General features: G+C 39.6%; 1 protein-coding gene across 5 annotated transcripts in view; it reads right to left on the bottom strand.

The window, feature by feature from the left end:
* The window catches only part of NDFIP2 (Nedd4 family interacting protein 2), a 65,956-nt gene that overhangs the window by 10,161 nt on the left and 42,336 nt on the right, over positions 1-13,459 (bottom strand). For all 5 annotated transcript variants that reach the window (XR_012159337.1, XM_073347439.1, XM_073347428.1 and 2 more), the window contains one exon: positions 2,504-2,628. Coding sequence is in view for 4 of the 5 variants with exons in the window: in XM_073347439.1 (XP_073203540.1) it covers positions 2,504-2,628 (125 nt within the window). In the remaining variant the exon portion in view is untranslated. The remainder of the gene's footprint in view (positions 1-2,503; positions 2,629-13,459) is intronic.

The raw sequence follows: 13,459 nt of genomic DNA, 5'->3' as shown, positions 1-13,459 counted from the left end.
TTCTAATGATTATTAGAACGAACAAAAATAGTGTGTTGTAGCAGTTCTATAATTTTCTGTACATTTCCTGTCCTACCGCTACTCAGCATGCTTGATGCATACTGTCACAGAGTTTGCCTATATCGTCATTTCCAGCACATTTTGTAAAGTAGCTAATTAATGTTTAAGTTCAGACATCACTTATATTAAAATGAAGATATGTGCTTAGATCCTCACTTGATGTAAATCAACAGAGGTCTATAAATTTAGACCAGTGATGATTTGATTTATGATCCTCATTAATTTTTTTTCCCCAGAGTGAAAATTTTCATTCTTTATTTAAAGTTAATTACAAAAGGTTTCTGTTTCTAACAGCATTCACTCACTCCAAGCAACTTCTTTAAAAAAAATAAAAAATCAAGTATTCATGTACGGAAGAGTCAGTGTTGGAATTGGGAGTGGAGACATTTTTATAATTGTTTCAGTTATCAAATCGATCTCTCATGGATTCCTAGATCGTTAGCATCAGTTGCTTCAGACACACAGAATCACAGAAATGCAGACAGGAAAGGACCTTAAGAGGTCACAAATCCAGCCCCCTGCACTGAGGCAGGACCAAGTAAACAGACCATTGCATGCAAGAAACCCCATAGTAAGCTTAGTTTGTATAATCTCAGGAGAGCCTCTTCCTAATTTCTAACAAGGGTGGGATTCTGACCCCCCCACCACCACCACCGCACCGCCACCCTCTGGCTTTGGTCCTTTTTACCTAGTGTACAAAAGTAGCACAAAGGGACTCAAACTCCCAAATCAGCCAAGAGAAAGTTCCCCTGGCATAGAAACTGAGGAAACAGCTATAGGTGGTCTTTCTAAGAAGCTGCTCACAAGTACTGGAGAAGAGGCATGGCTGGGAGGGGTGGGACATATTAGGGAGAGGCCACAGCACATAGTGCTACAGAGATTCAAGGCAGCCAAATGAGGTCACAAATTAGACAATCCTCCAGGGCTGAATTACACCAATAGCTGCTGTAGCCCCTGGAACAGCCCAGAATTGGGAGGGCACAAAAGATAGCTTAATACCTTAGCCTCCAGCTTCCTTGGATTGGGCTGAAAGTTCTGTGCTGTGCCTCTGAAGAAGTGCTGCAGTTTCACAGATTCATAGAGTTTAAGCCCAGAATTGACTGTTAGGTCATCTAGTCTGCCCTGTAGATCACCAGATATTAAATTGCTCCCAGTTAACCCTGTATCGAGCCTGGTAACTTGTGGCGTGATAAAGCATCTCCCCTAGAACGGCATCCAGAGAAGACATCAAGAGAAGGAGAATCTATCATTTCCTTTGGTAGTTTGTTCCAGTGGTGAATAATCCTCACTGTTAAAAACGTGCCTTTTTTCTAATTTAAATTATTTGTAGGGGGCTTCAGCTTCCAGATTCTTGTTATGCCTTTTCCCATTACATTAAAAAGACTTTTCATGTGTGTTATTTTCTCCCCATGAAGATATTTATACACTAATCAAGTAACCTCTCATCTTCTTTTTGATAAACTAAACAGAGTAAGCTCTTTAAGTCTCTCACTGTAAGGCATTTTCTCCAGTCCATGAATCATTTTTTGAAGCTCTTTTTTGCATACACTTGAATTTTTCAAAATCCTTTTTAAAATGTTGACAATAGAACTGGATACTGTATTCCAGAATCACTCTAGATATTCTTGTTATCCATATATATGTCCAAATCCTTTTCAAATCTTGACAAATTCTTGGCTTCAACAGCAGACTGTGGTAATGAGTTCCATAGTTTTTTTTTTTTTTTCAAGAAGTGTTTCTCTTTTTAGTTTTAAATTTTCCACTTTTCAGTTTCATTTAACGCCTTCTTGTTCTTATATTATCTCCTCTTTATTATTCATTATTTTCTATACTTCACCATATTGTCTCCTCTTAGTCTATTTTCTTCTAATATACATAATCCCTGGGGGAAATCTAAAAAGACAGACGTATAAGCAAGCATCCTACTGGGAAAACAAAGGTCTGCTGGTGGAGTCACTGTGTTGATAGATTTGGGGAATGTCACAGAAATGGAGCTATTCAGAAAGGGGACAGAGCCTTAAGATGCCTTCACCTCCCAAAAGGTCAAAGGAGGCCCTGAACCATTTTTAAAAGTCCTCTATTATATTCTACATAGGCTCTTGTACTGATAGATTTGATGGCAGATAAGAACCTAAGTTTATTATGCACCTTTACACACACACACCCAAAAATCAAATATTACAGCAGATAAAAAGTAACATTCAAGAATCTACATATTAGAAGACAGTAAAAGCTGTTAAAGGAATAAAAACAAGCAAGTTCACTGATAAAACATTGCAATTTCCACTTTAGTAAATATTTCATTAACTTAAAATATTAGAACATCTAATAAAAGTCAATACACCAGTTTAAAAAGTATTTTAAAGAAACTAGACACCATGAATCATTTTTCTAGTTTCATTCCACAGAGACACAGGAACAATATGTGCATCAAGAACCTTACCCGTACAATGAGAATCCATTTGATCAGCGATAGGCCAAATCCACAGATTGCACCATACCTTCCTGCTATGGTGTTAGTTATACAGAAGGATAAACAAAATCCAATCCAGTTGAAAATAAATGCCACTAAGACCAAGAGAAACAGTAGTTGTGTTAGTGACAGACTCTTGTTTAGCCATATAAAATAAATATAACTAATTTACTTTAATGAACTAATAAGCAAGTATATTCACAAGATTAGAGATCCCTATTGGTATTTCAGATAAAAATAGTATCCTTCAGAAATGTAGGTATTCCTAATGGTATATAAACCTTAGAAAGTACACTAGCTAACATCCATCAGCCAGCTATTTTAAACAGAGAAGAAAACCAAATAAAAGTAGATTCCCTCTTTTAAAAAAAAGTGTTATAACTGCCACAGAATTCTGACTGGAAGCTACAGAACCACAGGAATGAACATCAAATAAGCACTATGAATTGGATAAATACATGAAGTGATACATTTGTCTTAGAACTACGAAAAGCGTAGCAAGATTAACCATAAGGAAAATGCAATAACAAACACTTGACTGATTCTATGCAGAGATTTGCCTAGTCTGGATAAAAAAAAAATATATTTATTTTGCTAATCTATTGGGAGGCTGACATATTACAAGAACAGGACTCTGATGACCATGATTTGGTGTCAATGAAATCTGATACCAGGACCTGGTGGTATAATACAATCTGCAATATATTATTCAGGTAAATGGGATACATTTTCAAAATATCTCTTATTTTCATGGGAAGTCAACCAAAGTTTTCATACTGCTCTCACTAACAGACCAACCTCATTCTTCATAGAAGTTCTCAATGATTGGCCTTTAACATTTTTAGCAGCAGTCAGCAAGTGAGAATGATAATGTCTGTACTGACATCAGCTTGTACATGATGGACAAAGTGCAAGAATTCTCAATAAACTGGTCTTCAAGCAGGGGAATAACTGGAAGCTTTGTGCCTTTTTCTTTTTTTAGAGGGACCAGAACAGTTTGGAGAGAGAAGTAGGAGAAGAAAGCTTGAAGAGTTCTGGAGTAGACGAGACAGTGGGAAACTGAAGAGATCAAAAGATACTGGCTACACTGCAGCTGGGAGCATAATTTCCCAGCCTGGGTAGACAGATACATGCAACCTCTGCTCGAGATTGTGTGTGAAAAAGAACAGTGCGGATGGTGCAGCATAAGCTATTTGCCCAAATACAAACCTGCCTACCCCCTTGGGCATGTACCTGGGTGGACAGTCTGTGCCCCTTTCCCTCTCCAGTCCCCCCTTAATATTTGCTCCTCCTCCTCTCAAACAGATTCAGCGGCAACACTGGCTCTTGTCCTGCAAGGGTTAAATCAACCTCCTGCATAGGGACAACAGGAAAGGAGGATTCTGCCCTGAACAGGGCATGGTCACAAGGCAAAGCTGAGTCGCAGGTGCTATCTTTGTTAAAGACAATTCTTTCAAGTATTTGCTGACACAGATGTAAGTTACAACTGCAGTAACTTTATTGGCAGGATAGTGTAAAAGCACATCAGGGTGACTCTTCCCCACAGAACCCCCCCAGGGCAATAAAGGGATACAGCTAGAAGAGCAGGTCTGGGCCATGTGCTGGACAATGAGAAATACGGCTGCCCCATTATGCTGTGCAATGGGAGTGCCTGTTGTGGGTACTGACCAGACATATGCCAGGCCCCACTGTCAAGGGACCAGCTCTCCCCACCAGCACAACAGGCCCTATTGACACCTCCTTGCCTGCCAGTCGCACTGCTCTCTTTGGCACATCAAAGTACAGTAGTGGGTCCATGACAGTATCGAGACAGACAGGCAAAAGTTGATAGAGCAGCTGCTGTATGCTCCTTCTCACAAGGCCTTGGGCTTCAGGAACATTGCCCATGTGTTCCTGCGCTGGGTGCTCTCACTGAAAAATCAAGTAACTCTACAATACAGACCACCCCCTGTTTCAGTTAATCCAGCTACTCTCTAACTAATGCACTTATATCCTGCTTTCTTTATAGGCTGGTGCCATTCATTTTAGCACTATATCACTTCTGCAGTCAATCTCATTAGTTTGCTGCAATTTGTACTCAGAATTGTGAAACATGAAAGGTGCTTTACAAAATAAAATAAATAAATACTTTTGACACCCACTCTTACAACTACATTGATCAAAGCCCTTTTACTTTATTACTCATTCTTGAAAATAATAGGTTTTTCAATGGGAGGAATTATTCAGACAGCAAATTATTTGATATTAAGTGCAGACGCTTTCACTCAATAGTTAACAATAAATAATAAATAGCACTTCTATAGTATGGTACAATAGAGCTAGATATCAGTACATCCTGGAATTCTTAAAAGCATTTTTTTTTAAATGGTCTAAAGAAGTGTATTTTTCCTGTAGAGATTTTTATAGTTTGACAAAAAAAAACCCACTAAGTTGTGGATGTTTTACTTCAAAATATAGAGTTTACTTTCAAGCTATTACAAACTTCTCTGCACTCACTTGGGAAAATTCAAGTGAAAATTAAGTATGACAAAATTTCTTTGTGATATAGAACCGCCTAAATATCTGAGGGGAAAATGACAGAAATCCAAAGTTATTTTATCAAACATGCATCAAGGTTAAAGAATCTCCCAAGCATACCAATGAGTGGGGGGGGGGACCTTAATTTTATTATATAAAGCACTCTTGCTATCTACTATAGTGGAACCTGTATCTATCATTACATTTTGTTTACTTTATATGTGAAGCGCACACATGAAATGAAATTGAATTCAAGCCAGAAATTTGTCCTGAAAGCCCTCAAGTCTTTACCAAGCTTATAACAAGGCTGTGGAAACAGTTTTCAATGTACATGATTACCCTTTAAAAACTTGTAAGTTAAAAAAAAAACCCACCAAACCTATTTCTGCACCCAAAGCCCTCTCCTGATTAGAGACAGTGTTCAGCATACATTTACTGACTAAGTGCAATTTTCTTTTTACCTTTGTAGTCTTTACTTCTTGCCAGCTTTCATTTCTAAATGACATTCCTCCCAGACCCCAGCTAATATGAAATTTTAAAGAAAGATATAAGATGGATTTCTGAAATTCAGCAACATCTGTTGCCTTTCTTCCAATAATTCTGTAGTTTGATTTTAAAAAAAGAGTAAGTTTGTCTGGCATTACTAGTGCTATATAAAGCCCATGCTGTTTCTCACTTACAGTTTAGTTACCCTCTAGGGTTGTACCTCCCAACTGTCTTGCACAAAAAGGATTTGTGCACAGAATTAAGTTGACGGGAGGATGGAATTACTCTACCCTCTGCCAACCTGGAGACAGGCTGCAATGCAGCCCCTCTTTGGTCCTCTGTATACAATACACCATCTTGTGGGGCTAGCAGGCACCACTGTGTAAGGGACAAAAAGGAGTTCTAGATTCTTTGCTTTCAGTAGAAGGATTGTTCCAAAATACAATTGAAGCCTATTCCAGAGCAGCTGTCACTGCTGCTGCTCATACTGTACTGTACCGTACCATGGAGAGATTTCAGTCTCCAGGACTGTCCATCTAGGATCTGCCAAAAACATTACCACTTCACTCAGTATTGAAACAGCTGAATATACCGTAAGAACTCAGAGTCAGCAACATAAGTTGCCACATTTAAAAAAACCCTTACAAGTAACATCTCTGGCACTCAAGAAAAATTATGAAGACACTTTTTTGCCACCTCCTATTATGATCCTATTTGGATCAAACATGGCCTTCTGTGTCCTTAAGACATGGCCTTCTGTGTTGTAAGCCTTAAGAGCGGGGGAAACAGGATAACTTCGCTCTGAAGAACTGCATGCAACAGAGGATGCAGAAGGTTAAAAAAAAATCCTAAGTCTCAAAGAAAGTCTACGCAGTTAAAATACCATTAATATTTTCAGTGCCAAAGGCACTCTACCCTTTCCATTCTGTCCGGCACAGGTCGTTATACTGCCCCCACCACCATCTGCGTCTCTCTCAGCAGTACACTAAATGACCAGATTAACAAAATCTGATACATATTTATTCTCTCTCTCATATCCTCTTCCCAGGGGGAGAATTGTGGGTTTAGTGTTTTGATTGGTAGGGTTGTGGTTTTGGGGTTTTGTTTGTTTTAAAAACTGCACACGCTCAAATCTCATCATCATCAAAATTGACAGAAGAGAGAAGTGAGATGGATTCTGGTGGCGAAGCTGTCATTAGACTCAATGGCCGAGAAGAAGCTGGAACTTATATTTATCAATACTAACAATAAAACTCGGCTTTTGCTCTTTAAAAAAGTTTGGCTGTTGCTCTGAGAAACTGAGGCTCAGAAGCTCCTAAAAATTCATAACAAATGTAATCACATAATGTAGTCGCTCTCTCTAATATAGATTTTGAGAGAATCAAGCAAGAGTAAGATTTGCAAGCATTAGTGGTATGATTATCCCTCACATCTTTAGAACAGCTTTGACACAACTTAACTTTTGTCTACGTTTAGGGTCACATTTTGAAGACAAATCTAATATATCAAAGAAAACTAAAAATTAAAAAACAATTCAATGATTTGAACTGCAAAAACATTAACTACTTAAAGAACCAAGAGTAATATCAAGCACTTAAATGTTAAGCTTTAAAAGAATATACACAAGCACAATCTAAATGGCAATAACACTTCTAGAGTACAACACAAGAAGTGAGATTAAGTGATATACAACTGCAGAACACTTATAAATATTTATACCTTTAGTGCATATTCAGGAGCTTGTATTGAAGGCCCAAAGTCTACTTCGAAAATGATTTCTGGATTCATATTCAGATGAGTATACATAATCCAAAAGTCATGATTTATAAAGAAATGCATACTGGCTTTATGAATATTGGATGGACAAATTTTACAGTAATACAGAAATGGTAGGGATACTATGACAGTTGAAATAAGGAGACAGATCAGCCACTGAAAATGAAAGGGAGAAAAAGGTTGAAGAAAAAAAAAAGTAGTACATAAAAACTTAGTAGAAAACAAGGAAGGCCACAGACCGGGGTTCCCCCTGCCCCTCTTACTCAGATGAAGTTACTCATGTTGTGCAGGAACGATGGTTCTTTGATGCGTGTCCCTATGGGTACTCCACTGTAGGTGCATTTGCGTCCCTATGCTACTGATTGGAGAACTTCAGTAGCAGTGTCTGTTGGGCCCGCGCATGCGCTGTCTTTGTGCTGCGCTACAAGGCTAGCCAGCATGCCTAGGCTAACCCCCATCAGTTCCTTCTCTACCAGAGAGTGACAAATGAGAACCCCCAAATAGAGGGGAGGAGGGCAAATTGTGGAGCACCCATCGGGATACACAACTTGAAGAATTATTGTTACAATCTGAAATTTGTACCCCAAGTTGGGGGAAAAAAACTTGTAGGGAAAGTCTCCAGACCCAACTGGATGAATAATCACCTCAAAAAAGTTATCAGGAGTCAGCAGAAAGCCTTTAGGGAATGGAAAAAAAAGGGACCAATCAGCCAAGAAAGCTACATCATGGAGCTTAGAAAATGTATGAATGAAGTAAGAACTGCCAAAAGTCAAGTTGACTTAGCTCTTGTCAAAGAAATTAAAATGAAGTAACAAAAGTAAGATTGTTATATAAATAAAAAGGAAGGATGGATATGGCTAGGCTGCTGTGCACTGTGGACAGGGAAGAGTTTAAAAATAAATATATTGCCTCTGTTTTCAATAATTATAAGATGGAACATGGATATGAAGGCAAGACGGCTGATGGCAACATGTGTATAGAAATGGAAATTACCACATTTGAGGTAGAAGAAAAACTCAAAAAGTTTAATGCACTCAAATCCGGGTTTGGGAGTGGAGATGGGACGGGATGGAACAGGAGACACCTAATATTTTTCAACCCAGAATATTGAAAAAACTGGCACGAGATTGCTAGTTCATTAGCAAGGATTTTAAATAAATTCTATCTACTTGGGGTTAGTTATTCTCCAGTCATACTGAACTAACCTTGTATCTATATTTAAGAAAGGCAGAAAGAGTCATCCAGAGAGTTACAGACCTGTTAGTCTGACCTCAGTAGTATGCAAAGCTTTAAACAAATGATGAAAAGAAAAAACTTCATGGAGGCAAATGGAAGAGCAGATGTAATGCAACATTAGTTTCCTGAAAGTAGAGAGTACCTCTGAGAAGGTAAAACTGATTTTTTTTTTAAATTTTGAGAGAGAAATATAGCAGATTCAAAATACTTGGACTTCAGTGAAGAATTTGACAGTACCGTATGGGAAATTATTAATTAAATTAGAAAAATGGGGTTTAGTAAAAGAACAGTAAAGCTGGGTAAGTTACTGCTTAAAGAGAAGGCAAAGGTTGTGCTAAAAGGTAAACCATCCGACTGGAGGGAAGTTACTAGCAGAGTTCCTCAAGGACCAATGTGATTTAATATTTTTATTATTGTCACAAAGTTGGAATGTCCTAATGAAATTTGCTGATGGTACAAAGTTGGGAAGCATTGTCGATACGGAGCAGTATCAAAATATTAGACAGAAAGTGGATGACCATGAAGATGGGAGTAACAGAAATGGATTGAAATTCAATAGCATAAAGTGCAAGATTATGCACTTAGTGCCTAATAATTTCTGCTACGAGTGGGGGCTCATCATTTGGAAATAATGGAGTAGAGATTGGGGGTATTGGTCGATCATAGGATGTTGAGCCACCAATGGGATGCAGCTGCAAAAGAGGCAAATGTGATTTGGAACAGCCTTCCACTAGAAGCTGTGGGGACAAACAACGTAATTACTTTTAAGAGAGATGAACAAATTTATGAGCAAGGTCATATCACTGGGTTGCTTGTGAGAACGTGGCACAGGGTTCAGCGGTGCCAAAATCTTGTGCTTCAGGGCTTCAGCCAGTCAGCTGCAGGGTAAGGAAGAGATTCCTATCCCCACTGCCAGTATATTCTGTTTTAGTCTCCTTGCTCTGAGGGATCAGAGCTTGCAACAGGTGGAGACAGGACACTCTACAGAATGGATGAGTGCTCTGAAGTGATGCCAGTTCTTTTCCCCCACCCTCACACCGCTTGGGCTTAGCTGACTGGTTCTTGCCCACATGTTCAGGGTCTAGCTGATCACCATATGCAGGACTGGCAGTGACCTTGGAGGGTTTTCACCTTCTTCTTGTAGCATGGAATTTGGATTGTTTATTCCGATCATCTGGGTATATCTCAATTAATTCCTGCCATCGCAGGGAGCTCAGGCACTGGTGCACCGTGGTCCCTCCTAGTCTCTTCATTGGGCATACAATATTTTAGTCTCTTTTGAGCTGTAACACTTTGGTCTAGTTTTGTTTGTTGTGTTTAGTGAGAGGGTTCAGGATGGTTTTGGTGGCCTGTGATATACAGGAAGTCAGATTAGATGATCTGGGTTCTCTCCAGGCCTTAAAACTATTACTTTAGCTAAGGTCTCTGCAGCAGTTTTAAAGCCATTTTCCCCAAAAATAGTTTTTAGTTATTTATAAAACACGAAAAAAAAAACATTAAAGGTCTAATTGTCTACTAAACTTGCACTATAAAAAAAGGTTCAAAGAAAAAAATTTGTATTAATGTTTAAAACTTGTCTGTAAGTAGGGTAAGAACACCATTAGACTTCAGAGTAATTTGCTGAATTACCCAAATAGCAAGTGGCAAGGCAGCACTCAGCTAACTTCAAGACATAGCTGCATGTTAATATCCTCTGAACTTGCAGATATATATCCCTCACTCCTGCAGACACCCCTCTGTAACATTAAAGTTAAGTACAGATTGCCGGTCATATTTGATCAATTTCTTAGCTTTCATTAAAGTCACGCTCTCAGAATTAAACATTTTTGAATTTACTTGCAATGACAACACTGGAATCCAGTTTGTTCTTGAAACCTTAACCAAGAGCAGAAGCCTTCAAGAAGTATGATGCATCACTACCATGTACCTGTGCTTCATTCAACACTGAAGAGCTGAAGCAAATCTAAAGCTGCCTTCCTGCATATCTGACATTTAAGGTTTTCATTTAGCCAATTCACATGCTGGCATGCCCACTGTTAATACATACAAATATATTATTCCAGTATTTACATCCAGGAGTTGATACTTGGCAGGTGTATACATTAACTTTTGATATTGTTTAAATTTTTGAATGGTAGATCTTTTTATCTTTAGAACAAATAGATAAGTAACAACTAGAACTTCCACTAAAAGCTCCTACAAAATTAACATTTACCGAAGTCTTTGGATTTCAGAATGAAAACTAAAAGATACTCCACTCTACTGCCTATTGAACATATGATATAGTCACGCTTAGTTCCAAACCCAGGCTTATGAAATTGTAGTAGATAATACTGAACCATCCTGAGAAGATTCTCACAAAAAAAGATGTAAAAGATTTATATGTAAAAATATCCCAACACAGGGCAATGGGTTAAGATTGCCGTTTGTATCTGCATCTTTCTTTGAAATATTACATTAGTATACATTTACACAGGAGGTGGGCCATATGTTTAGATTAAATAGTGATGCATTAACCTATGAGCCAAGGCCCAGGCTAAAAATATCAAGGGATCACATCTGGCAGTCAAAAGAGAAAAGGGATATCAGCAATTTTTCATGAAGTTGTTTCATTTTACTCTTCTGTGTATACTTCAGTATCCTATACAAAAATCGTTGCTGTATGAAGAGACTTTACAGAATTGCTCAAGGAGAAATAATCACATGAAAATACACCATTATTCTGATTCCCAACCACTCCTTCTCATTACTACTAAACAATGTAGGGGCCCAAATTAGGACAACAATCTTCCTAAGCAACTTCAGCAGGGTTGGAGAAATGGTAAAGAAACAGATCAGACAGGTTTCCCTTGAAAAAAAAACAAAAGAGTTACTCACCCTCCCACAACAGTTGTTCTTCGAGATGTGTTACACATGTCCATTCCACTGCAAGTGTGTGCACAATCCAATTCACAGTTCTCAGGAAGTTTTTCCTTTAGCGATACCAGTTAGGGTGGCTCGAGCACTCTCTTATGCCTGAGCTCGGTGCACAAGCCACCAAGGGTGCAGCCATCTCTAACGCCCCCCGCCCCAGTTCCTTTCTAGTGGAAGACTCTGATAGAAAGGGGAAGGAGGGCAGGTTGTAGAATGGACATATGCAACACATCTCAAAAAACAGTTTCAGAAAGGTTAGTAACAGTTTCTTCTTTGAGTGACTGAACATGTCCATTCCACTATAAGGAGCTGCTCACAAGCAATCCCAACAGGAAGTGGGCTGACAGTCTATTTTAAACAGGGACTGGAGAACCATTTGTCCAAATTTAACATCATTTCTAGGTCGTTGAGAGATAGTGTAGTGAAAGCCAAAACATGACATGACGACCAATTGCCGCTTCGCTGGCCAGAAAAGCCACAGAGGTTGCTTGGGACCTAGCTGATTGACCCAATGCTAGCTGGCAGATTCAGGTTAGCCTACCGGTAACACAGACAAGTTCAACTGGATATCAAAGAAGAAATCCATTGAGTGGAAAAAGGTCTGGCCTGCATTCTGTCTGCAAATGCAATGAACAATTGAGTTGAAGACATGAAAGACAAAGCAGAATAACTCTGAGACAAAGTAATGAGGACTGGAAATCCCACCATCTGTTTACATAAAATATGACCATGGTATTGTCAGTCAGCATCAACATGTCCCTTCCACTAAAGCACAGAAGGAATGCCATGCAAACTAATCAGAGAGAGTTGAGAGACAGAAGTCTGGGAGAGACCAGAAACCTTGCATCTGCAGGGATCCCAAGTGAGCTCCCCATCCCAGGTCGGAGCCATCTGTGACTAAGGTAAAAGATATCTGAGACAGGACAAAGGGAAATTCCTCGTAGACATGGGCCAGATCCATCCTCCAATGTAAGGTGGATAGAATCCAATTTGGTATGTGCACTAACATGTCTCTGTGGTGCCTCATTGATGAATGCACCTCAGCCAACCAGCCTTGCAGAGGTCTGAAATGCAGTCCAGTGTATTGGACTACCTAAGTGCACACTGACAGGTTACTGAGTACCCTTGAACAGTTTCTCACTGCGGTGAGCGGATGACCCTTTAAGTCTAGAATGAAGCTTTGTATTGTAGGAAAGCTCTGGCTGTTGTTGAGTCCAGAACTGTGCCAAAAAATCCCATTATCTGTACTAGAGAAGAAATGGTGAAAGCATCTTACTGGCTTGAGCTCCAGAGAGTTGAGATGTAGGGAAAACTCCTTGGTGGACCACGTGCCCTGGACAGTGTGGTCCTGTAGATGAGCTCCCTATCCTAGGAGTGATGCATCCAAAACTATTGTGAAAGCAGGAGGGCGATGGATGAAGGGAACTCCTGAGCATACCTTGTTGGGATTCTTCCACTAGTTGAGAGAAATTAGCACGTGGCTGGGAATAGAGAGCAACTTGTTCAGAGTGTCTCTGTTAAGGATATAAACTATCCTGAAAGCAGAGTAAATGTAAACAGGTATGTACTGTGACAAAGACTCATGTTGCCATACACCTGAGGAGCTGCAGGCATGAATTGGCAGTGACCCATGGGCTGATTTGGACTCATGCAATAAAGTGCATCAAAGAACCCTCCCCTCCCCTCCCCTTGAAAGATGTCCCTCAGTGTCTAGACAGACCACTCGTGGTGAGAGGAGAAAGAACCAGCTAGCAGACTGCATCAGCAGGCTGAGTCCTGGGAAAGTAAGATACCCCTAGATTGATAGAGTGACTGGTACAGAGCTCCCACGGGCTTATTGCTTCCTGGTTGGGAGTGGGGGGGAGAGAACGCACACGATGCTCTGCCTGTTTTTGTAGAACATAGCAGTCATATTGTCCGTGAGGATCGAAACAGATGTGTGTGACAGGTGGGGTAGAAATGCCTGGCAGGCCCTGAACTCCCTGACATTGATGTGCA

Source organism: Lepidochelys kempii, chromosome 1, assembly GCF_965140265.1.
Source record: "Lepidochelys kempii isolate rLepKem1 chromosome 1, rLepKem1.hap2, whole genome shotgun sequence".
NCBI lineage: Eukaryota > Metazoa > Chordata > Testudines > Cheloniidae > Lepidochelys > Lepidochelys kempii.
Note: the sequence above shows the minus strand (reverse complement) of the source record. Positions and strands in the feature narration are given on the sequence as shown.